At 49.9% G+C, this 27,147-nt stretch overlaps 1 protein-coding gene across 2 annotated transcripts in view; it reads right to left on the reverse strand.

Annotated features, from left to right (window-relative positions):
• Positions 1-8,346: 8,346 nt before the first annotated feature.
• Positions 8,347-27,147, reverse strand: part of XG (Xg glycoprotein (Xg blood group)) — a 34,649-nt gene continuing 15,848 nt past the window's right edge. Inside the window, exons 6-13 of one of the 2 annotated variants that reach the window (XM_047847396.1) lie at positions 24,683-24,745; positions 20,612-20,674; positions 19,505-19,567; positions 16,538-16,588; positions 14,631-14,672; positions 12,539-12,574; positions 11,313-11,429; positions 8,347-9,964 (exon numbers count right to left, since the gene is read on the reverse strand). In XM_047847396.1, the coding sequence (XP_047703352.1) occupies positions 9,948-9,964; positions 11,313-11,429; positions 12,539-12,574; positions 14,631-14,672; positions 16,538-16,588; positions 19,505-19,567; positions 20,612-20,674; positions 24,683-24,745 (452 nt within the window). In that variant the 3' untranslated portion in view covers positions 8,347-9,947. The remainder of the gene's footprint in view (positions 9,965-11,312; positions 11,430-12,538; positions 12,575-14,630; positions 14,673-16,537; positions 16,589-19,504; positions 19,568-20,611; positions 20,675-24,682; positions 24,746-27,147) is intronic. The other variant, XM_047847397.1, reaches the window with a different exon arrangement.

Raw genomic sequence — 27,147 nt, forward strand, 5'->3', positions numbered from 1 at the left:
CACACCCTCAGCTCTTCCCCCTGCCCAGAACCCTGAGGAACAGAAAACTGAGTCTGGGGGCCAGTGGGTGCTGTGTGTGCACAAGCCCTCCAGATGCATCATCTAGGAGGGGGTCAGCTCTGATCCCTGGGGGAGGGGGGAGGGGGCTCCGGGAGGGGTCTGTTCTGATCCCTGGGGGAGGAGGGGAGGGGGCTCCAGGACGGGGCCTTTTCTGACCCCTGGGGAAGGTGGATGGGGGGCTCCAGGACGGGGTCAGCTCTGATCTGTGGGGGAGGGGGGAGGGGGCTCCAGGAGGGGGTCAGCTTTGATCCCTGGAGGAGGTGGGAGGGGGCTCCGGGACTGGGTCTGTTCTGATCCCTGGGGGAGGAGGGGAGGGGGCTCCAGGACGGGGCCTTTTCTGACCCCTGGGGAAGGTGGATGGGGGGCTCCAGGACGGGGTCAGCTCTGATCTGTGGGGAGGGGGGAGGGGGCTCCAGGAGGGGGTCAGCTTTGATCCCTGGGGGAGGTGGGAGGGGGCTCCGGGACGGGGTCAGCTCTGATCTGTGGGGGAGGGGGCTCCAGGAGGGGGTCAGCTGTGACCCCTGGGGGAGGTGGGAGGGGGCTCCAGGACGGGGCCTTTTCTGACCCCTGGGGAAGGTGGATGGGGGGGCTCCAGGATGGGGTCAGCTCTGATCTGTGGGGAGGGGGGAGGGGGCTCCAGGAGGGGGTCAGCTTTGATCCCTGGGGGAGGTGGGAGGGGGCTCCGGGACGGGGTCTGTTCTGATCCCTGGGGGAAGTGGGAGGGGGCTCCAGGAGGGGGTCAGCTGTGACCCCTGGGGGAGGTGGGAGGGGGCCGCTGGACCCTGGGGGCAGGAGAGGGTGGGCCAGGATGAAAGGCAGCGGGAAATGGCCAATCACCCGAGAGGTTTAGGAGAAGGTTCAGGAACCCCAGCAGCCGTCCTGTGTCCTGAGACCCAGTACCCCCTGCCCCACTCCCCTGCCTGCCCCGTGGGACCCTTGCAGTCCTGAATTTGGGCCTGGAAACCAGGACAAAAGGCAGTGACCCCAGGGGAGCTGCCGGGCTCCTGGCCAGAGGGTGGGTCCATTTTTAACCCCCCAGCGGAAGGTGCGGTGTCGTCCGCTTTCCTGTGATAAGGCGGTTGCTGCGGTTGCTGACTGCACAAGGGAGTCTGCGTTCTCCCCAACGGAACCCTGGGGAGAAAATGGGACTTTTTTTTTTTTTTAAGTTAATTTATTTATCTATCTTGAGAGAGAAGCAGAGCCGGTGAGCAGGGGAGGGGCAGAGAGAGAGGGAGAGAGAGTCCCAGGCATCAGATCCCAATCCAGGCGGGGCTCCTATCCCCAGCCCGGAGACCCTGACCTGAGCTGAGGTCAAGACTCTGAGACTTAACCGCTTAACTGACCGAGCCACCCAGGCGCCCCGAGAATGTGACTTTCGTCCTACACCAGAAAAAGTATTATTGCAGACGTAAAGGACCTTACTTTCTTCTTCTTCTGGTTTCCTTTTGTATAATCACTATGTGTCGGGATAGATTTCTAACCCAGAAGCTACAAAAACAAAAACAAAAACCCGCCAACCAGTGTGATTGTGCAACGCACTTTTGAGACAAAGGCCGAATGAACTAACTTGAAAAACAAGCAAAAGGATGAGGAAAAATATGCCTATTACACGATTATTGCAATTGCAAATTAAACGACTGCAATTGTATACCCGTATTGTAGGACACGGTCATATCTAAAGAACTATAATTGCAAGCCGGTGGATACAAAAAGAAATAATAATAATCAAAGGACTTATATGTACTGGCTAACTTTCAACCTACATCCCCGTCCCGAGTCAAAAGCATAAACGGATAAAAGATAAAACCGCAATGCAGATAGGAAATGGGTCTTAATTAGGGCTCCCGAGATTGGTGGGAGGCAGGCTGTGACAGCCGGAGCTACAGCAGCCATCTTGCGCCATGAGTAAAACTGGCTAATGGGCTGCAAAAGCTGAGGTCACCAAACAGACAACTGGGCCACGGGAGGAAATTATTGAACCCTCAAGTTACCCCACCCTAGAGCCTCAAACCTCACTAGGTCTTCTTATGTGATAATATCTTTATGGTTTTATCCATTTCGAGATGGCTTTGTGTGGCTTCCACAGAAAAGCATCCAAATTCATACAATCTAGTAGAAGTTCTCAAGCCTTCTGGTCACAAGACTCCTTGATACTCTTACATTCTGAAATAATCTGTCATTGCCCGCTTTCCTACTGAAACAATACACATAGGTCCTGGCGTTCACTGTTCCCCATCACAACGTCATTATATTTGTAATTAATTATATTAATATATATATATATATATATTTGTAATATATTGTATTAATAAACGATGATGGGCCTTTGTGGTGGCAAAAAACGTCATTTTAAAAGAATCTTGGTCGGGGGTGCCTCGGTGGCTCAGCCAGTTGGGCGTCTTACTTCAGCTCAGGACAGGATCGCACAGTTCATGAGTTTGAGCCCCGCATCAGGCTCTGTGCTGACAGCTCGGAGCCTGGAACCTGCTTCAGATTCTGTGTCTCCCTCTCTCTCTACCCCTCCCCCGTTCATGGTCTGTCTCTCTCTCTCTCCCTCTGTCTCAAAAATAAATATTTAAAAAATTAAAAAAAAGATTCTCGGCGAGTGCATGAATCATACATACCATTGTCTCTCTTTTGTGACTCCTTCCGAATTTTTATTGTGAAATTTAGCAAACACAAATAACCAACACTTCCTCTTTTATTGGTGATTTCCTGACATTGTTGTGCACGTTGTTTTAACAGATTTTTAAGACTGTAGACCTAGGAAGAATATATAGAAAAAAATGAAATTTCTGAAGCTCTAAGACCTAGCTCTCCTTAAATATATTTTTACAAGCGATATACATATATATTAAAAATATATAAATATAACATATATTCTATACATTATATTATATATCCCATATCTGTATATCTATATTATATTATATCATTATATTATATGTTATATAAATATGAGATATCTGTATCTTATATATCCCATGTGTGTATATCTTATATATGTAAGATATTATATATAATGTCATGTAAATTCTATATATCACATATTATAATATAGATAATTGTATTATATATGATATGTATGATTACTTATTATATATGTTATGTATCAATATATATTATAAATCGCCTATATATCTGTCTATATTATATGTTTACTACATAATAATTATAATATGTTTATATATGTTTATAACATAAACATATATAAACATATTACACATACATATACATGTTTATATATGTTTATATACACATATATACATATATGTAATATGTATATAACATACATAAACATGTTTATATATGTTTATATAACAAACATATATAAACATATTATAATATATAATTATATATGATATATATGATTACATATATATGATATGTATCAATAATATATACTATAAATCACATATATATCTGTCTATCTTATGTTTATTATGTAATAATTATATGTTTATATGATATGTTTATAATCTATATATTATATATACCGTATATTATATTTTCCTATACTAATTTATTAACAAATATAATAATGTATATGTATAATGCATATATAATTATATATACATAAAATATATATCTTTTTCTCTTCACCAGAGCTCATTAGAATCACAAGACAACACAGGAGCCATCATCAGCTAACCTACCTTATCTCCACTTGGAATTCTGCACCCCACCTTTTGTCCTCAGCCCCAAGGTCTCATTTGCGAGGAAACTTGATCTCATGACATAAAATCGGTGGCTCTGCACTGCACAACGTCCCTTCCACTCTGAACAAAGCCCTGAACTCTCTAAGGAGTCTGCAAGTGCATAATGTAAAACATAACCCTCTGGGGAGCCTGGGGACAGCAGCATTTGGTGTCTCGAAAAGCAATTATCACCTGCACCGGAATGCCTGACCCAGCTGCGGAATCTCTTGCCTCACAGCCCGCAGGGAAGCTGTCCGCACCGTGGTTTGCAGCAGTGAGGCCAAGGAGATGAGGAAGATGTCACTTTTGCACAGTGCTCTTAGCAGGTGTATTTTGGGCACGTCCAGAAGTCCGATGCAGGCACAACAAGGCACCTGTATGCAAGGACCATCCCGTCAGAATTCCAGAAGAGAAGTCCTTCGAAGTGTCGGGAAGGAAAAATTCCTCCTCTACCCTTCAAGGTGTTCCAGCTGGTTCAGGAACTAAATCAACATGAGACAGACTAACCAGAGGAGAAAAAAAACCAAAAACCAAAAAACTTCGAAGTTTTGTTACGTGTGCACAGAGGCCAATGAAATTGATACCCGAAGAAATGACCAACGCAGGCAGTTTTTATATGCTTTAGGTGGAGATGATACATTTGTGAGAAATGGACAAGATAAAAAACAAACACACACACACACACACACACACACACACACACAGATTTCAGGGGCTGTACTAGTAAGGAATTCTGAACAGAATTTGGGCCGAGGCAGATCAGAAAAAGGGAGGTTTGCATACACAGCTTTTCCAGCTTTAAAGCCCCAGTTTCTGGTGATAAGGGTGTCTTGTTACTTGTTAGTAAGGGAAAGTATTTTTCATACAGGAAACTTGTTTCTTGCTTTCAAGGGGACAGACAAGGGTCTGAGTGAACTTGCACTGGCCATGAATTAACTAACTTCTATTTAAATAATAGGTTTTGTTTCTTAAAGTTGACATATGCGTGAAATCATATGGTATTTCTTTCTTTCTCTGACTTATTTCTCTTAGCATAATACACTCTAGATCCATTCACGTGGTTGCAAATGGCAAGATTTCATCTTTTTTTTATGGCTGAATTATATTCCATTGTACATATACATATATATCTCTAGATACACACAGATATGCATATATCTAGATAGATAGATATAGTAATAAAACTTTCCAAATCGAGGGTCCCATCACTAGTTTATGAGCAAAAAGAAGTAAACAATATTTTTTTGAAACAAAGCTAAAGCCAGGTTACTTATTTGGTTCAAGTAATTTGTTTGGCCATGTTTCTGACATTCTGACAAACAAACACAAAATCCAAGGTCTGTGTGAAAGTGGATTAACGTGTCCTGGAAAGGTTGATGGGTTCAGAGCAAAAATTAGCTTTCAGAGTCCCACATTACACGGCTCGAGGAAAGAATAAGGATCCTGAAGAACTGTCCCAATAAGCAGAGCCCCCTTGGTGCAGGTTGGGGACCATGTGTCATCACTGCTTTGCAATACCGGATCGGAACAAGTTTGACGGGCTCTGAAATCCACCCACCCTCCGTATCACATTCCAACTTGACATTTCTCAGCCATCAAAAAGAAAGATCGGTGACCTTTAAGGACAACCGTCTCACACAAGGCAGCAAGAACAGACAGTCCGGGTGCAAGTCCCCATCTTCAGGGACACATAAATCTGATAAGACACCCAGGGATGCAAAGAAAAAGGAAGTAAACTCAATGAGCAAACAAACACAATGTCAATAAACGCTTGCTCAAGATAGAGGTCATGGTGGTAGGGACGGGGGGTAGGGGTGTCCCTGGGATTGGGGACAAATGCACAAGTCCAGGCAGAGCCCTGGTGATGCATCATGAGGAAGAAATTTTAAGAAAATGATTAATGTGCTCTCATCAATGCTCAAATTCTCTGGAACAAAAAGCAACCCAAGGTACAGTGAATTGTCTGATGGAAGATAAAATACCAGTGCACATGCAGATCCTGTTTACAAGTCTCCACAACAAGCAAGCTTCATGTAGTCAGAAAAAAAAAGGCAATTTGAAAGTCAGATTCTGTAATTTCAGCTCAATCATAAAGCCATTACTGAACCACATCTATCTATCTATCTATCTATCTATCTATCTATCCATCCATCCACCTATCTGTCCATCCATCCACCTATCTATCCATCCATCCACCCATCTATCTATCCAACCATCCATCATATGTATCTGTATATCTATTTACCTATCTACCCATCTTTCTATCCATCCATCATATCTATCTATCCATCCACCCATCATATCTATAGATATATGCATCATATCCATTTATCTATCCATCCATCATATCTATCTATCTATCCATCAACCATATCTATCTACCTATGTATCATCTACCTATCTATCTATCCATCCATCCACCTATCTATCCATCCATCCACCTATCTATCTATCCAACCATCCATCATATGTATCTATTTACCTATCTACCCATCTTTCTATCCATCCATCATATCTATCTATCTATCCATAAACCATATCTATCTACCTATGTATCACCTATCTATCTATCCATCATCTATTTATCCATCCTATCAATCCATCGAATATATATACATATTTATAGATACATATTTTTATATATCTTATATAGTATACATTGTATATATATTTATCTTACATAGTATGTGTTTTATATTTATATTTTATAGTATTTATATACATAGCTATATTCATATATATTTATATACATGAATATAAAAATATATTTTAAAAATAATATAATATATTTTATATTTATATTTTATAGAACTTATATACTTAAGTATATTCATATATATTTATACATATATAAATATATATTTTATAAATGATGTTATATATGATATATAAATTTATATGCACAAATATGTTGTGTATATATATTATATAATGCCTATATGTCATTACAAACTTGTATTGAATTATCACCATGATTACATTTATAGTGAATTTACCGTGGAAAGAAGAGGGGAATCTTCCAGAGTCCCTGAAAACATCATCTGTGCGTGTCCACCGGTGGACACCTGCAGACTCCAAGTGAACACGCTTGTGGAGAGAGATCAGAGCTCGCCCGGGTGTGTTGTACAATTGTCCTACCACACGGTGTCCGTGTCAGGTGTGCACGGTGGCACAGGACACACTCCCACGTTGCCGCGTTTGCTTTGTGGCGAGGACGCCGAAGACGCGCGGGGTCCACAACTGGAAGCTTGTACCCTTTTATTAGTAGGGTCTGAGGGTCAGGACCACAGGAGAAGGGGTCCCTCCGTGAAGACACCCCGGTCCTGGCACAGCAGCCCCGCCCCCAAATACACCCCAGATCTCTTCATTGCAGAAGGGGATCATCTGCAGGCACATAGAACTCTCCTGCAGCCTTAGAAATAGAGGTGGCACGCCATTGGCCAGAGCTGTCACATGACTATCATAGCGTGCAAAGGGTTCTGGGAATTGTAGTTCGCCTGGGAAGCCTGGAGCCTGGCTGGGGCGCCATTGATTCAGAAGAGGCACAAGGCAGGTTTGGTGGGGACAGCCTCTATTCTCGAACACTCTGTGTGTTTCATTAGCGTCCGCAGATTTGATTTCACGGTCTCATCTTCTAATCTGACTCTAAGAAATATCCTATACATTTCATTGAACCTAATTCTATTTATAGTAAGAAAAAAGGGTATTTGTATTTTTTTTTCACACATCTGCACCTGCAGACCTCACTACCTACCGGGCACGGCTGGGACTGCTTGTGACATCTCAGCTCCTACACCCCCAGCATCCGGGCGAGGCACAGCCCTGTTATTACACCCACCCTTCAGGTGCAGTTCCTGCAGCCCAGAGAGGTTGTGCAGGCTGCCTGCAAGGTGCACAGGAAGTCACACATATGGATGCAACATGTCGTGACCTGTGCGTGAGTTTCTCAGGGCCGCCACAACAGAGTCCCACACACCCAGCAGCTGAAACAACACACGTTGATATTCTCTCTCTCAGCTCTGGAGGCAAGAAGTCTGAGATCCGGGGGGGCAGGGCCGCGCTGCCTGTGAACATTGTACGGGAGGGGCTGTTGCAGACTCACCAACTTCTGGTTCCCCTCTTCTCCTTTTTTTTAAAAAATTTTTTAAATTTATTTTTATTTTTTATTTTTTAAATTAATTTATATATTTTTTATTTTTTTATCTATTTTTATTTTTTTAACGTTTATTATTAAGAGACAGAGAGACACAGAGCATGAGCAGGGGAGGGGTGGAGAGAGGGGAGACACAGAATGTGAAGCAGGCTCCAGGCTCCGAGCTGTCAGCACAGAGCCCCACGCGGGGCTCCAACCCACGGACCGCAAGATCACGTCCTGAGCGGAAGTTGGATGCTTAACCGACTGAGCCACCCAGGCGCCCCATAATCCGTCTTATTCCAAATGGTGCCAACCTGAAAATGTGTTTCTGGGGGGAGGGGTGAAGGAAGGCCACCCAGTCCTCAGATACCTGCCAGGTCCCCCGGGATGGAGCGGAGACCATCTCAGACAGAACACACACCCAATGGACACACCACCAGGCCCAGGACGGGATTTACTCGATGCCTTATGATTTTTATTTTCCAGTGCTGTTTCATCAACGTCGGTGGGAAACAAAGAAGACATCTTTTTACTTTATTTTTTTTTTTTACATTTCTTTTACACGATAAAAATGTACTTATGGCAGTTACAGGAAACCGATGGACATATGTCATTATGAATGCTTCCATTCCGTCCAGGAGTGTCTGTGATGGTGTGCATGTGTCTGTCTGTCCACACACACGCATACTTTTTATCAAGACTCAAAAAAAACTCCTACCGAAACCCACAGAAAAGACTACAGAAAGAGTGTTGGGGCCACGAGGCTTTGCCACTCGATGGGGACACTGGAGAAACGTCGGAGGACATTCCCATCCCGATAGCAACCAGATGGTAACCACGGCCATCTTGAAAGTGCTCCAATCACATATGAATCACATCACATCAAGAGCGTTAGCTGTAAATTCCCTTTTCTATTTGGGGAGGTATTTCTAGGTCTTTCTGCATTCACATCCTCCCTGGAGACCTACCTCCCAGTCCATACCCAGGAGCACGGTGCATACAACAATTTAGGACTTTCCTGGGTCCTCCTGATGAGTTCTGGATTGCAGTAACTATCTTTATGTTCAGTGCTGATATTTAGGGCAAACTCCGAAAGTCCTATAAGTATTTACGTTAATTGAATGAAATTCTATCAATGAGCCCAAATCCTTCCTTTTTCCCAGCTTCCCCTAAAATGTTGCTAAAATAGAAGCAAATACCTAGTATGCTTTTTAGATGCCTGAGGACTTAGAATTTTCTACTCCAGTAAAAAGGGGCGGAAAAAGGTAGAAACCAAGGAAAAGGATGCCATTGCCTTCAACACAGTTGCCTACAGACTATCACATGAAAAATAATACGGGAAGACTCAACAGGCACAAATCATGACTGCCAGCCCCAATTTTCTCCCTTCCCAAAATACCAAAATCATAAGATTTCGCAGGAAAAAAAGAGAAAAGTCTGCACAGATTGCCCACAATGTCTTGCACATCAGGGAGTGTATGCACCAGCAACTGGAAATGCCAGCCTTACTGTGTGCTAATAAGGGTTACATGGTCACGGCCAGCACTGAGAAGCGGGAATCCTGCTGTTCCAGCTGGAAGGGGGGCGTGCTGGCTCCTTGGGGAAGACTTCCCATGGATCAGGTTTCTCCCCAGAGCCCACTGGAAACCCTCGGAGGGTCCCCCAAAACCCCCAGAAGAAGACAGCACCCCACAGCCCGAGACCCCTTATGCCTTTGCACCCCCGTTGTACTTTGGGACAATGTGCGCATCCTGCACCATGAGGTAGTTCTGGGGAACCCACCACAGCCTCGCAATCTGGTCAAAGGAGTCATCGAACGTGCAGGTCAGACCGTCTTCTTAGGACCCAAGGCTTGGCTAACATATCTTTATAAACACCCCCCCCCCCCCGCCCGGCAGATCAGAAATTCTTTGTCAGGCGATCGGTCCCCTCCAGACAGAGACGCTTTAGGGTGGCGATGACGTCCGCAATGGAAGGAGCTGTCACGGGAGCGATACACGGGGACCTCGTCTACACTGAGCTTCTCTCAAAACAACCGCGGGATCCTGAAGCCGTCACACGTGCTCTGGTTCTGTGAGGGAAGACGGGGAACACAGTGTCACCGCCAGGGACAAGAAAACTCCTCTGTGGCTTGATTTTCAAGCATTACCATTCTTTTTATGCTTTCCGCTCTTGAGGGCTTTGAACACCCTCAACGAACCAGCCACTCTATCTTTTTGGTCACAGCTAATATTTTTTTAGGGATGTGGTTTCCTTAACCTTCAAAGTCTCTGATGCGGGTGCTTTCATTCCTTCTAGTTTACAAAATAAATGTGAATCGCGCTCAAACAACCCACTGTAAAGGAGGTCTGTCACCCCGTAAGTGGCAGCCCAACCTGATAACCGTGTCCCCACAAGCTGTGCTAGGCCGACTGTGGGGCTGCGGCACACATACAGTTCACGAGGTTGTGCACTGCACCGCATCCCACCTAGAAGGGGCCAGTTCACCACATCGTGTGCACCCTTGCCTGTCTGAGGTCCCTAGTGTGAACAGAAGGCTAAGCGTCTGACTTGGGCTCAGGTCACGATCTCACGGTTCGTGGGTTCCAGCCCCGCGTCGGGCTCTGTGCTGATGGCCCGGAGCCTGGAGCCTGCTTGGGATTCTGTGTCTCCCTCTCTCTCTGCCCCTCGGCCACTTACACTCTGTCTCTGTCTGTCTTTCTCTCTCTCAAAAATAAATAAACATTTAAAAAAATGAAAAATAAAATAAAATAAAACCCAGTTCACTTTACACTCCTGTTTCTCCAACGCCCACACGTTGTTCACGGACTCGGTCCCCCTCTCCCGCCCCCACCCCCGCCGGACTTCCTGGGGGGACCCGTGGACAGCGGAGACGCAGGCTGGCTGGTCCCAGCCTGCGTTTGGTCAATAGCCTGCATCCGCCAGCAGGGGGAGGCCCCGGGCAGGCTTTGGGGTTTTGACATCCCTTCTCGAAGGCTGGTTTTCACAGCGACCTTAGGGACAGGAAGGAGGGGAGGGCAGACACTCCCTGCAAATCCCAGACCCCGTCAGACGCAGGGGGCTCTCGGGACCCAAACTCAATGTCGCTTAAACTCGGAGCTGCTGTTTCCACAACAGAGGCCCCCGTGTCTGTCCCAGGACCCTCCCCGCAGAGATGTCCTCAGGGCCCTTCACTGACCACCTCTGCTCCCCAAGGACCGCCACCAGCCGGGCGTGTGATTCTCCAAACCCAGGAGCCTGTACCCAAAGTGGGACCAGAAAACCACGTGTGCTGGCTTCTCCCAAGTCCCCATGTGTCCCTCGCAAACATCCCGAGTGAAAACCGTGTCCTCATGCCAGGGTGCTAGGCTGGCCGTCACCAGAAACAGCCCTGCTGAGTGACAGGCTCCGGAAGGAGCTTTCCAGCTCGAGACACTTGCCTCTTGTCCTGAAACAATTTCTCCTCCTGTTTCGCTGGAACCACCCCGTGGCAGCACCCACCAGCATGACCACCAACACGGACACGATGGGGGACACGATTTTCGCTATTGTGTTACCTGCCAGGTGGAGAGACGGAGAGGTTCTGAGAAAACACCCCGCGAGAAAGCCGTTGGTGTTAAATGCCTCCACATTCTCACGTCCCGCCCTCCCCACCCTCAACTCTGGACAAAAAAATACATAGAATCCGAACGAGGAGCTAGAGGAAAGGGTTCTGCGCCTACCCCGCGTGGAGATCAGTAAGCACGTCTTCCCCGTGCAGGACGTTCAAGATAGAACGGTGCCTGTGAGAGGCATTTGATTGGTTTTTCGTCTGCCTGTTGAATTTGACGGGTTTGTACCGTTTTCGAAGTAGAATGTTTACGCAGGCCAAAGAAAATATTTTTTTTTCTTCAACCAAAACGTGTCCTGACAGCCACAGGTCTGGACTCATTCACACCCCACAGGCTGACGCCTTCAAGGGAAGGTTACCGCACAGCTTTGGTTTCTCCCGTGCAGGACCTCGCGTGACAAAAGTCAACACTTGGAAAGAGAAGTCTTTGCCTGTGTGGACACCGACCCCCTGCGTCTTGTGTCAGGCGGGGTCGAGCCCCTGGCGGGTCGTAGGCAGGGATCCTTGGCCCCTATGGCACCTTGGCTTGGATATTGTCACCGGAGGGAAGCCTCGCATGCCCGGACCGCACCCCAGCCTGCCATCGTCCCCCCCTCTTGCCGCGGGACCCCATACATTCCGTGTAGCCGTGTGTCTGGGCCAGATGTTCGTGGGTCCCCTGGACCGCACCCCTGCCCTGCGGCTGGCCATGCACTCTGGGGGCTTCACGAGGGCACAGCGCCCGTGCCCTCCTTCCTGTTCTCCTTCTCGGCCTCCCGAGCTGTGCGTTCAGCAAAGGACAGCCCTCGGTGGCACCGACACAGGCCCACGATCCCCACCGTGCCCTCGCGGCCACCAGACATCTGGCCGCCTGGCGCGCGCCCTCCTTTCTCCTTCCCTGAGCCCCCGGGGCGCTGACCGCCCCCCGAAGGCACACAGGGCTGTTCAGGACCTTCCTTCCAAACGTGAAGACGGCAGGTGCTCCGTCAAAGACCAGAGGCGGGGACCACGCGGGCCTCGCGCGCCCCGTGAGAGCGTGTTTTTATTAAAGACGCGGGCGTGGCCCCGACCCGTTACCTTGCTGGTTGCCGTACGTGGAGTATCCGTCTCCGCCTGGAAGGGGAAGGGGAAGGGCACACGATCATGAGTGTGTTCCAAGGCGCGTCCAGCCCCGGGCGCTGGGCTCGCGGGTCCAAGCGCAGCGCACGACAGGCCCCCAGGGAGGCGGGGACACCCACAGAGGGAGCAGGTGTGCACGCCACACGACATGGTGGGGGGGGCAGGTCACGGTGGAGACACACGGGGGTGCAGGTTCCGTGTCAGGGGTCGGGGTACATGCCCATGCACACATGTACGTGCAACAGATGTGAGCTCACACTCACATTCATGCATGTGCACACACGAACCGATGTATGCACGCATAAGCACACACACGTGCATGCCTCCGCACGTGTACACGCCCACACACAGACCTACACACGTGCACACACCCACGTCCACACATGGACACGTGCACGCCTGCACAATGTACACGCCCACACCCAGGCCTACACACTTGCACCCGCCCACCACCACACATGGACACACACGTGCACGCCTACACACATGTACACATCCCCACACATGCCTACACACGTGCACATGCACACCTCCACACATGTACACGCACACACGTGCACACCTCCGCATATGTACATGCCCACACACCTACACATGTGCACACACCTCCACACACGTGCACACGTACACCTCCACACATGTACATGCCCACACACAGGCCTACACACGTGCACACGCCCACCTCCACACATGGACACACACGTGCACGCCTACACACATGTACACACCCACACACATGCCTACACACGTGCACATGCACACCTCCACACATGTGCACACGCACACCTCCACACGTACACACACACGCGTGCACGCCTCGGCACATGTACATGCCCACACACATGCCTACACACGTGCACATGCACACCTCCACACACGTGCACATGAACACCTCCACACATGTACATGCACACACATTCATGCCTCCGCACGTGTACACGCCCACACACAGGCCCACACACGTGCATACGCCCACCACACACGTGCCCACGCCCACCTCCACACATGTACACACACATGTGCATGAGTACACACATGGACACACCCACACACATGCCTACACACGTGCACACACCTCCACACGTGCACACGCACACCTCCACACATGTACACGCACACACGTGCATGCCCCCCCACATGTACGCGCCCATCTACACACATGTGCACGTACACTTGTGCACACACACGTGCAACGCACACCTCTACACATGTACATGCACACACGTGCACACCTACACGCATGTACACACCCACACACATGCCTATACACGTGCACACACACCACACACGGGCACACGCAGACCTCCACATACGTGCACACCCACATGTCCACACACACGCCTCCACACATGTACACGCCCATCTACACACATGTGCACTCACACCTCCACACACGTACACACGCACCACACAAGTGCACATGCACACCACACATACACACGCCTCCACACATGTACACGCCCATCTACACACATGTACACTCACACCTCCACCCACGTACACGCACACCACACAAGTGCACACACACCCACACCCACACACGCCTCCACACATGTACACGCCCATCTACACACGTGTGCACTCACACGTCCACACATGGGCACATGCCCACTCACACGTACACACACACACCACACATGCACAAGCCCACACGAACACCACACACGTGCACACACACCTCCACACACACACACACACACGGCCACACATGCACAAGCCCACACAAACACCAAACACGTGCACACACACCTCCACACACACGCACACGGCCACACATGTGCAAGAAACACTTGCACACGCGCTCTGCACACTAACGCAGACGCACATGCACGTACACACAGACACACTACGAACTGTAAGCAGGGCTCACTTCCTTCCAAGAAAGGGACACAACTTCGCTGACGAGAGAAGCACACGAGTTAGACCCAGCTGGTGACCTGGTGTCCACACAGGACACAATGCGACCCGCCCCCCGCCAGCGTGCAGTCGGTGTTAGTTCTCCCCGAGGACAGCCCGTCCTCGCACGGCGCGAACGAAACAATCCCTTTACCATAATTATTTCCGTAAGAGTTGGGTCTAGAACGCCCTCCTCCTGCGGGACAGAAAGAGCACGTGAACCGGAACCCCGGAAGTTTCCGGGGCGCACCGAGAACAGCAGCACACCCGACCTAAGATGCCGCGTGAGGCTGGGGAGATGTCGAGGCCGCCCTCCCCGTGCAACCAAAAGGGGCACCGTCCCCACGGCGTGGCCTCTGACCGCAGGGGACTGGAAGCTGAGGCCACACTGCACGGCCTTCGGCTCACGGGGCTCGGAACCCCTCACCCCAGGGGATCAGGGGCCCCATGTGATGATGATTGCCAAGTTTCAAAGAAAAAAATTTCTTTTCAGGGCACCTGGATGGCTCAGTCGGTTGAGCGGCCAACTTCGGCTCAGGTCGTGATCCCACAGCTCGTGAGTTCAAGCCCCACGTCGGGCTCTGTGCTGACAGCTCGGGGCCTGGAACCCGCTCCAGATTCTGTGCCTCCCTCACTTTCTGCCCCTGCCCCTGCTCATGCTCTGTCTCTTTGTCTCAAAAATAAACAAACATTAAAAACAATTTCTTAAAAATGGCATCTGCTTTTGGCCGACAATTTCCCATTGCGTTATGGGAACAGGGCCATCTACGGGGTGACGGATGTCTGTCCCTGTCACCTTTACTTTGTAAAACGGGCTGTAAACTATTATTTCCTCATCCCAAGGCTGCGGAGATTCACGGACCACATCTCCAACAGGACCCCGACGCCTTGCAAATGCACCCATATCAGTCGCAACCCACCAGACCGTGACTCCATTCAGTTCTGATGCTGAAAGCCCGTAACCAATGGCAAAGAGAAAACTAAATTCACGCTTTGCCTTTGACCCGTAAACTGACTGACGGGTGAACCGAATCAGAGGGACAAGTCTGCATTTATAAGCCCCGGGACGTCATGGGCAGAACAGGGACCCTGATTAACGACCCTGTATCACATCAGAATGCGAATGTATCGCATCTCAAAATTGCTAAGGGAAGGGGGCGCCTGGGTGGCTCAGTCGGTTCAGCCTCCGACTTGGGCTCAGGTCGTGATCTCACGGTTCGTGGGTTCCAGCCCCGCGTCCAGCTCTCTGGTGTCACCGCGGACCCTGCTTTCGCTCCCCTGTCTCTGTCCCTTGCTGCCTCTCTCCCACTCATGCTCTCTCTCAAAAATAAGTAAGCATTAAATTATTTAAGTCGCAAAGGAAGTAATCTTAAAGGTTCTCATTTCGGAATAAAAAAAAGAAATAAAATTTGTAACTATGCATCCTGATGCGATGCGGGACCAGCGGACTTACATTCCCAGTAATTTTGCAACATGTCACCAATAGGGAACTGTTACTTTATATACATAGAATGAATACAATGTTTACGTGCATTGTGTCTCCAATAAAAAAAAAGGAAAAAATCCATAGCGTTTTCTTTTCCCAGCATGACATTTTGTCATCAGTCTTCCCTTACAGAAGCAGACAACAGCTGAGAGCTTCAAGATTGCCCGCTTACTTTGAGATACACTCAGTGTAGACAAGACCCCCGTTACTTCCTGCTGTGGAGACTTCCTTCCCTTCCTGCCAGGATCTGCCCGCCCAGAGTGTTTTCTGTTTGCAATGGTCAGCCACTGAGCCGCGTAACAAAGATCCCCCCACACACCGATTCACCGGCTGCTGTTCCCCTAGTGTCAGCTGCTCTGTTTCTCACTACCTGCGTGCACACCTGGGTCCCTGGAGGGCAGGAGGCAGGCCAGCCAGAGGGTCAGTGCAGACAGGGCTCCAAACCCCGCACACCAGCACAGAGCCAACACCCAAGACCGCAGGAAGAAATTGTGGGGATGCAAACAGGAGCCCTGGAAATACGACACCTCCTCCCACCGCCCTCGCCCTCCGGGGAGCCCAAGTGCTGGACATACCATAAGCGTTTCCGTGGCCGTCATTGTTGGGATAGTAGCCACCACCGCCAGCTGTGGGACAGAAGGTAGATTTCAGCTGCGCTTTGCTGGGACGCACAGGGTTGCAGCAGGCGTCTGCTTGTGTCGCTGGTGACGGCACCAAGCCATGCCCAGGAGTCACCCCAAAGGGAGCCCCATACGGCAGCCAAGAGCAGGGGCCGTGAGGGCACATCCAAGGGTGTCCCCAAAGTCACAGCTTTCTGTAGGAAAATTCATGCCCAGGCAGGCACCCCCACAGAAAGCTCTGTGCGGGGTGCCTGATGGGGCTCAGGCGGTTAAATATCGGACTTCGGCTCAGGTCATGATCTCCCGGTTCGTGGGTTCGAGCCCCATGTCGGGCTCTGGGCTGACAGCTCGGAGCCTGGAGCGTGGTTCAGACTTTGTGTCTCCCTGTCTCTCTGTCCCTACCCTGCTCACACACACACTCTCTCTCTCTCTCAAAAATAAACATTTGAAAAATTAACAAAAAAGAGAAAGGTCTGTGCCTTCAGAGAGCACGTATGTATCCTGATGGCAGCAGATAAATGCAGGTGCATCCATTCCTGTCCTGCAGAGACATCTGAGCAAGACCAGAGACCCAGACACAGGGTCACCGTTCTGAGAAGGAAGGCTGGGAAGGCGGTCCCCACCATCAATGCTCTGTACAAAGGAGATGCGTGTGTGCATCCTGGTCGTCCAGATGACAAAGAGGCCCCTCCGCACGGTATCGGGGAGAAGTCCTCACGTACCTCTTCTGGACACTCGCAGGACTCGACCCAGCAGAAACCTCACAGCCGTGCACGAGACCCTCATACGTTACCCCCTGGCGGACACAGCACCCGTCTGTCTCGCGGAGGGCGTGTGCTTTTATTCACGTATGAAAATGTGTATGAAGGGGGTCACTTTCCAGTCACACAGAAAACACTGCGTGAAAGCTTTCTATGCACGTGTGTATGTGTATGTGTGTGAGGGTGTGTGTGTGGACAAATACACACACATAGATATACACACAAATATACACATCTACATATGTAAAAGTAGATATACACAGATATAGATATTATTTATCTGAAACTACTTATATAATGACACACATATAAAAATATACATATGTAGGTATAAAGGTATATAAGTATACATACAGATATACAAGTAACTATATATAAAAATATACCTACAGATAAATATACATATACACAAATAAAGATATATTTATCTAAAACTACATATATAATGATACACACATAAAAGTATACATATGTATGTATAAAGGTATATAAGTATACATAGAGATATGCAAATAACTATATATAAAAATATACCCATATATAACAGTATATATACACTCAAAATACATACACAGATATATAAAGCTGTGTATATGTCCATATATAAAGGTATGTATATACATATATAAAAATGCATCTATACACATGTATAAAGATATGTACAAAACTGATATAAAGTGATATAAAGTTCATCTATAATCATGCACATACAAATATATATACATAAATATAAAGATATATGGAAACACATACATAAAGGTATGTATACACACTGTATATAAACACGTTATGTATTTATAAAAGGTGTATATACAGAGATGTATACATATGTACATACACATATAAATGTGTATATATAAATATATAAAAATGGATATATGGTAAAGACATACAAATATGTGCATATGTATATAAATGTACATATACATAAAGATATATAAAGATATATTCATGTATAAACGTGTTTATGTAAACATATGTAACACGATATATACATAAGTATAAATATATCAAAATATGTACATACATCTTATGTATGTACATATGTACATACATCTTATGTATATAAAGATGTACATGTAAATATATATAAAGGAATATATACATAAAGAAAGATACAAGGACTTATGTATCCAGAGGTGTATATGTAAATATACATAAAGGGATATATATAAAGACAGATACAAGGACTTATGTACTCAGAGGTGTATATGTAAATATACATGAAGGGATATATACGTAAACAAAGTTACAGAAATTTATGTATCCAGAGGTGTATATGTAAATATACATAAAGAGATATATATGTAAAGAAAGATACAGGGACTTATGTATCCAGAGGTGTATATGTAAATATACATAAAGGGATAGATACGTAAAGAAAGATACAGGGACTTATGTATCCAGAGGTGTATATGTAAATATACATAAGGGATATATATATATAAAGACAGATTCAAGGACTTATGTATTCAGAGGTGTATATGTAAATATACATGAAGGGATATATACGTAAACAAAGTTACAGAAATTTATGTATCCAGAGGTGTATATGTAAATATACATAAAGGGATAGATATGTAAAGAAAGATACAGGGACTTATGTATCCAGAGGTGTATATGTGAATATACATAAATGGATATATATGTAAGGAAAGATACAGGGATTTATGTATCCAGAGGTGTATATGTAAATATACATAAAGGGATGGATACGTAAAGAAAGATACAGGGACTTATGTATCCAGACGTGTGTATTTACATAAAGGGACGTGTGCATGCATGCAGATTTGGAGAGATGTGCGTACATAAAGCCCTGCACACAAAGCGGTACGTGGATACGTGGACGTATGGAAGTGTATGCATAAAGGCCCGTATGCACACGTCCGAGCAGAGGCCGTAAAGGTATGCGCACACACAGGTCCACTCGGGCACACGCTCGCGCACACGTGCGTACACGCGCCACCACCACCTTCCAGGGGAATGTGCCCCGTTTCCAGTCTCGCCCGCAACCTGCGCCTCCAGAGCGTCAGGGCTGTGAGGCCCACTGCACTGCGGCATCGGAGGGGACGCCCCGCACCCCATCTTCGCGGGGCGCACCTTGCACCCAGGCGGGACCCGCGGCCTCCCCCCAGTCAAGTGAGAGAAGCCATGGGCGTACCTGCGGGCGGCCTGGGCCTGGGCGGGTAGCGGCCATCATCCTGGTCCCTGTTCCCAAAGTAACCTGCAGGGTGCAGCACAGAGCACTCCTCAAACCCCGTGCAGACAGCCCCCTGTAAACCCAGCCCGTGTGACCCGACGCGGGCAGCTTAGGGAGAGCGGGATGGACCCTTTCCAGGACGCCAGGGCCCCGGAACCAAACTGTGGGTGGGATGCCATCATTCCTGCGGGGAGAGCGCGGGGGGCGGGGGGGACCCAGAAGCCCGGGAAGGGCAGTTGGTGGGAGGGACCCGACTGATCTGAGAGTTCAAGGAAGATTCAAAACGGAGAGGAAGACACCCCACCCCAGGACCTTTGCACATGCCCTCTGCACTCAACACAGGCTACGCTTCCTGCCTCAGCCACTTCGTCGGACCCCATGCCTCCCACACATATCCATCCATTTGTTTGTGCCCCCTAGCACGCTGCAGGGGGCCACATGCCGTCGATGACCACCGAACCCCCATGCCCAGCACCAGGCTGGGCCCATCCAGAGTGCTCAACTAACTGCGTTCAAAGTCCTCCATGCAAGCACATAGTAAGTGCTTAATTAAACGCTTGGCATTTCCTCCCTGCAGGCACATAGTAAGTGCTCAATTAAACATGTCAGACTTCCTTGGTGGAAGCACATAGTAAGTGCTCAATTTGATAAAACTATGACATGGAAAAAGCCTGTAGAGGCTTCTCTGATTTCTTTCTGCAAGAACTTCTCCCTCAGCGACGCTGCCCAAGCACTGGGGACCCCAGGAAAGGGCTTTCCCGCTCTGGAGGGCTCATGACATCTCACTGATTTTGCTTAAAGGGGCATCTCCCGAAATACGTGTGAGCAGAGAACAGCTTCCATCATGAGCCCTTACTAACATCTTGGAGGACACTGCACCCTGCGACCCGAGATTTAGGGGGCAGCACGGGGGCACAGGTGAGGGATTCAGGGGTGGGCCTCGTAAAAGACGGTCTGGATCTTTCGGAAGCATTGGCATCGCACCACCAAGGGGACAATTCCAGGCGTGAGTAAAGGCCACACCCCGTGCACCCCCAGGGCTTCTGAAACGCGTCTCCGTGCGCTTACCTCCACCACTGTCGGAACCGCCGGGCTGGGGGTGCGGGGGTGGCCTCGGCCGGGGGTAGATGCCTGTCGGAACACAACGCCGCAATTTCAGGAAAGTAAGGACACCTTTCAGCCATCGGCCAGCCACACAACTGAGGAAGCACAGCCCCACACGCTGAGCCTGCCACCGAGACCTCAGTGGTCTATCCGGAGAGCCAGTGGCTGCAGCAGGGACGCGTGCCCTCCTCGGGCTGACCTGTCCCTCGCTCCCGGCCAGCTCGACTACCCGCATCGCCTCCTGGGGGACCCCCCACCCCGAGTATCTGGGGAACGAGCCTGCACAAAACGCTTCTGGGAGCCGCCTTGCAAAGGGGGCGCCCTCCCAGGGTGGGGCACATTCGGTGTATTTCCCCCACATCATGCAGGTCTGCCCCGGGGGGGCATCCGACCCTGAGACCTCCGCGTGGTTCGGAACTTCACCCCCAGTCTCCCAGGGAAACCGATCACCTAAGCACAAGGTTTTTCGAAAGGGGAACTTCGAGATGCAAAACTGTAGAAACGGCCTTGTTTAGGGTTGGAAGCAATTTCCCTGAAGGCAAAGCTTCCTTACTGATTTCATACCGTGGCCACAACAAATACCACAAACGAGGCCGGCTGAAGCAAGACACATGTATCCCCTCCTGGTCCTGCAAGCTGAGAGGGTAAGATCCAGGAAGGGCTGAGGCTGGGGGTCTGAGGTCCAGGCAGGGCCGAGGCCAGGAGTCTGAGGCCCAGGCAGGGCTGAAACTGGGAGGCTGAGGTCCAGGCAGTGCTGAGGCTGGGGGGTCTGAGATCCAGGAGGGGCTGAGGCTGGGGGGTCTGAGATCCAGGCACGGCTGAGGCTGGGAGTCTGAGATCCAAGCAGGGCTGAGGCTAGGGGGCTGAGACCCAGGCAGGGCCAAGACTGGGGGGTCTGAGATCCAGGCAGGGCCGAGGCTGGGGGCTGAGATCAAGGCAGGGCTGAGGCTGGGAGTCTGAGATCCAGGCAGGTCTGAGGCGGGGAGGTTGAGATCCAAGATGTGCTAAAGCTTGGGGTCTGAAATCCAGGAGGAGCCAAGGCTGGGGGTCTGAGATCCAGGCAGGGCCGAGGCTGGGGGTCTGAGATCCAGGTGGGGCCAAGACGGGGAGTCTGAGATCCAGGCAGGGCTGAGGCTGGCAGTCTGAGATCCAGGCAGGGCCGAGGCTGGGAGGTTGAGATCCAGGAGGTGCCGAAGCTTGGGGTCTGAAATCCAGGAGGGGCCGAGGCTGGGGGTCTGAGATCCAGGCAGGGCAGAGGCTGGGAGTCTGAGGTCCAGGCAGGGCCAAGGCCAGGAGTCTGAGGCCCAGGCAGGGTTGAAGCTGGGAGGCTGAGGTCCAGGCAGTGCTGAGGCTGGGTGTCTGAGGTCTAGGCAGGGATGAGGCTGGGAGTCTGAGGTCCAGGTAAGGTCGAGGCCTAGAACCTGAGATCCAGGCAGGGCCGAGGGTGGGGGTTTGAGATCTAGGTGGGGCCGAGGCTGGGAGGTTGAGGTCCAGGTAAGGCTGAGGTCTAGAACCTGAGATCCAGGCAGGGCCGAGGCTGGGAGGTTGAGATCCAGGCAGGACTGGAGGCTAGGAGGCTCGATCCGGGCAGGACTGGAGGCTGGGAGTCTGAGATCCAGGAGGGGTGGCGGCTGGGAGGCTGAGATGCAGGCAGGGCTGAGGCTGGTTCCTCCTGAGGCCTCCCTCCTTGGCACGTAGACGCCGTGTTCTCCCCGTGTCCTCACATGGCCGTCTCTCCGTGCATGTCCGTGTCCTGATCTCTTCTTCGAAGGACACCAGTGTTATGCTCCCAGGACCCACCCTAAGAACCTCATCTTGACCCATTTACCTCCCCAAAGACCCCATATGTAACTAGAGTCCCATCGGGAGGTCCTGAAGGTTAGGGATTCAACGCACAAACGGGGGGACGGGGTGGGGGCACGTCCATCCGTGGCCCCCTCCTGGTTGCTTGGAAGCCAGTGTGGGGACCCCGCTGCTGGGGTCAGATGAGAGAATCAGAGAGCGAACCCGGAGGTTCTGGAAGGGGTGTGTGTAAACACCAGGAGCTCAGGGGGACGCCCAGAGGGAGTGTCCTCACGGAGCAGGTGTGTGCAGGGGAGAATCTGAGGTTCTCCTACGTCCGTGTGTCAGAGACCCCACCACCGAGCTCAGGGGGGCCCGTATTCGTCCTAAAGGATCCAGAACTCATTCTCGCTGCATCAGGGCCCCCGATAAATCGCCCAGCAGCCACACGTCACAGCAGGTGGCCCCTGGCAGAAAACCCCACAGCGTCCCATCTGGAGGCCCTTTCTCAACATGGCTCATCTGTGACCATCTGCCTTTTGGAACAGAACGTTCCGGAACGCCCCACACCCAAGGGACTTTTCAGGGCCGCTGTCAACGATGCGTCTTCCTTCTCAAGGGACACATCCAGGAGCCCCGGGGCGAGCCAGGGGCCAAGCAGGGGACTTCGGGGGGCCGGTTGCCCGAATCATCTGCTCACCAACCTCCCCCGCCCTCTTGGTTTCGTGTGTGCGCTGAGTTTAAGCAAAGCGTGAAAACTGCTCCCAGATGGCATCGGCAGCTGGCACCCCTGAGTCACAGAGGGTCCCTTCCCACGCTGAGCCTTGCCCCTCACTTCTCCAGGGACTGAGTCACCCCGTCCTGCTGATTCATCATATACATTTAACCCCCCATGTCCCCAACACCGGGAGCAAGAAACACTTCCTGTGAGGGACTCCCGTGGATTCCTCGTGGAACAAGACTTTAAAAGTAATTTCCGGGGCGCCTGGGTGGCTCAGTCGGTTCAGCGTCCAACTTCGGCTCAGGTCATGATCTCACCGTTCGTCGGTTCAAGCCCCGTGTGGGCTCCGTGCTGACCGCTCGGAGCCCGGAACCTGCTTCGGATTCTGTGTCTCTCTCTCTCTCTGCCCTTCCCCCGCTCACGCTCTGTCTCTATCTCTCAAAACTAAATAAAAACATTTTTTTTTAATTTTTTTTTTCAACGTTTATTTATTTTGGGGACAGAGAGAGACAGAGCATGAACGGGCGAGGGGCAGAGAGAGAGGGAGACACAGAATCGGAAGCAGGCTCCAGGCTCCGAGCCATCAGCCCAGAGCCCGACGCGGGGCTCGAACTCACGGACCGTGAGATCGTGACCTGGCTGAAGTCGGACGCTTAACCGACTGCGCCACCCAGGCGCCCCAAAAACATTTTTAAAAATTAAAAAAAAAAGTGACTTCCAGGAAGAGGAAAGGCTCAGGCACTTGGAGGTGTTAATGCCGGACAAAAAGTTTTAAAAGGTGAGGGTGCATGGTGACAAAAGCACCGTTAACCGCGGCCGTGGATGCTACTGTTGATTTTCAATTAGGTATCGGCTTCCTTGGACCCTGGTCCTGACGCTGGGCGGCCCCTCCTCGAGGAGATGAATTTTCATGCATGGCAGCCAGAACGGGATTCCGGGACCGCTTCTGGAAGCCTCTGACATAGCCCTGCTTCACACGGCCCTAACCCGGTCTGGTTTCACGTTTTCAGCGCTTTTGAATTGCTAAGGACTTTACTGACTTTGTCCATCAATGTTTCCTTTCAGTTAACTTTTTTTTTGTTTTTGTTTTGTTTTTTTTAACTTTTTTTTTTTAAAAGAAATCTATGGGAACATTGTCTGCCAAGCCTTTGAACCCAAGCACACACTGAGGATAAATGATGTACAGTACACGGCACACCCCACATGGGCTTTTTTACGGGACAGAATTGGGAACCGTGGAAACAAGCGAAAAAGGAAACGTCCTCAGCCTCATTAAAAATGCATTTCAATAACGTTCACTATCGGCCAAGCAGACTCTACTTTGCAGCGGTCAGAGGAACGGGAAATAAAATGCGTGCTGTGGGTTCACCCCGCCAGCTCCCCCTGCTTATGGGTGAGACTCAGTTTCCTGCAGGGAGAGCCGTTCCCTACTTCAAAGGCGGCTGGAGGAAGACCCGCATGGGAGACACGGCAGGCTTCATCCAAGCAGGGTGGAGAGGGTGGAGAGGAGTCTGAAGGGGCACAAGACTTACCTCCGCTGTTGTCGGGCATGCCTGGCTGTGGGTGATACGGGGGCTTCGGTCTGGGGTAGATATCTGTGGGGAAAATGACAGTGCCCTCTTAGCAGAGAAAAGTAGCCTTCTGTTCACAGCAGGTTGTAGAACAGGAGCATCAACACCACGATAGATGCCTCGATATTGCACTAACATCTACTGCCCGCGGTGTCACAGATGATCATGGACCACAGAAATCCCTGAGCCTCTGGATGTAAAAATGTCAAAACTAGAACTTCAAGAAAAACCCCACATGGGTGCACACACACACACACACACACACACTCTAACCACTCATCCACCCATCTGTCCATCCGTCCACCCGTCCACCCATCCATCCACCTATCCATCTATCCATCCATCCATCCACCCGTCCACCCATCCACCCACCCACCCATCCATCCACTCGTCCATCCACCCATCCATCCACCCGTCAATCCACCTATCAATCTATCCATCCATCCATCCTTCTCTCATCTGCCCATCGATCCATCCATCCACCCACCTGTCCATCCATCCACCCGTCCACCCATCCACCCACCCACCCATCCATCCACCTATCCACCTATCCATCTATCTATCTATCTATCTATCTATCCATCCATCCATTGATACATGAATCCTGTGTTTGTCAATCCATCCATCCATCCATCATATCTATCTATCTATCTATCCATCCATCCATCTATCCACCCACCCATTCACCTGTCCATCCATCTACCCATCCACCCATCCACCCATCCATTCATCTGCCCACCCACCCATCCATCCACCTATCCATCTATCCATCCATATATACATCCATCCATCCATCCCTCCATCTATCTATCCACCCACCCACCCATTCACCTGTCCATCCATCCACCCAACATCCATCCATCCATCCATCCATCCATCCATCCATCTTCCCACCCACCCATTCACCTGTCCATCCACCCACCCATCCATCCATCCATCCATCCACCCACCCACTCATTCACCTGTCCATCCATCTATCCATCCATCCATCCACCCACCCACCCATCCACCCAACTACTCATCTGCCCACCCACCCATCCATCCACACATCCATCCACCCACCCACCCATCCACCTGTCCATCTATCCACCCACCTGTCCATCCATCCACCCACCCACCCGTCAGTCCACCCATCCATCCACCCATCCACTCATCTGTCTATCTATCTATCTATCTATACATCCATCTATCCATCCATCCACCCACTCATCCATGTGTCCATCCATCATCCACCCACCCACCCATCCACCCATACTCATCTGCCTATCTATCTATCTATCCATCCATCCATTGATACATGAATCCTGTGTTTGTCAATCCATCCATCCATCCATCATATCTATCTATCTATCTATCTATCTATCTATCTATCTATCCATCCATCTATCCACCCACCCATTCACCTGTCCATCCATCTACCCATCCACCCATCCACCCATCCACTCATCTGCCCACCCACCCATCCATCCACCTATCCATCCATCCATCCATCCATATATACATCCATCCATCCATCCCTCCATCTATCTATCCACCCACCCACCCATTCACCTGTCCATCCATCCACCCAACATCCATCCATCCATCCATCCATCCATCTTCCCACCCACCCATTCACCTGTCCATCCATCTACCCATCCATCCATCCATCCATCCACCCACCCACCCATCCACCCAACCACTCATCTGCCCACCCACCCATCCAACCACACATCCATCCACCCACCCACCCATCCACCTGTCCATCTATCCACCCACCTGTCCATCCATCCACCCACCCACCCGTCAGTCCACCCATCCATCCACCCATCCACTCATCCGCCCATCCATCTATCTATCCATCCATCCATACCTCCATCTCTCCATCCATCCACCCACCCATCCATCCACCGTCAATATTTCCTTTTACTTAATTTTTTTAAAGAAATCTACAGGAACAGTGTCTGCCAAGCCTTTGAACCCAAGCACACACTGAGGATGAATGATGTACAGTACACAACACAATGCATGTGGACTTTTTGGGGGGACAGAATTTGGAACCGTGCAAACAAGCAAAAAAGGAAAAGTCCTCAGCCTAATTAAAAATGCATTGGAGGGTGCCTGGGTGGCTCAGTTGGTTAAGTGTCCGACTTCAGCTCAGCTCATGATCTCGCAGTCCGTGAGTTTGAGCCCCGCATCAGGGTCTGTGCTGATAGCTCAAACAGAGCCTGGAGCCTGCTTTGGTTCTGTGTTTCCCTCTCTCTCTTCCCCTTCCCTGCTCATTCTCTGTCTCTCTCTGTCTCAAAAATAAATTAAAAAAACATTAAACAAATTTTAAAAAATGCATTGCAATAACGTTCACTATCCGCCAAGCAGACCCTACTTTGCAGCGGTTGGAGGAACGGGAAATAAAATGTGTGCTGTGGGTTCACCCTGCCAGCTCCCCC

The sequence above is a fragment of the Prionailurus viverrinus genome, unplaced genomic scaffold (assembly GCF_022837055.1).
Source record: "Prionailurus viverrinus isolate Anna unplaced genomic scaffold, UM_Priviv_1.0 scaffold_48, whole genome shotgun sequence".
Lineage (NCBI taxonomy): Eukaryota > Metazoa > Chordata > Mammalia > Carnivora > Felidae > Prionailurus > Prionailurus viverrinus.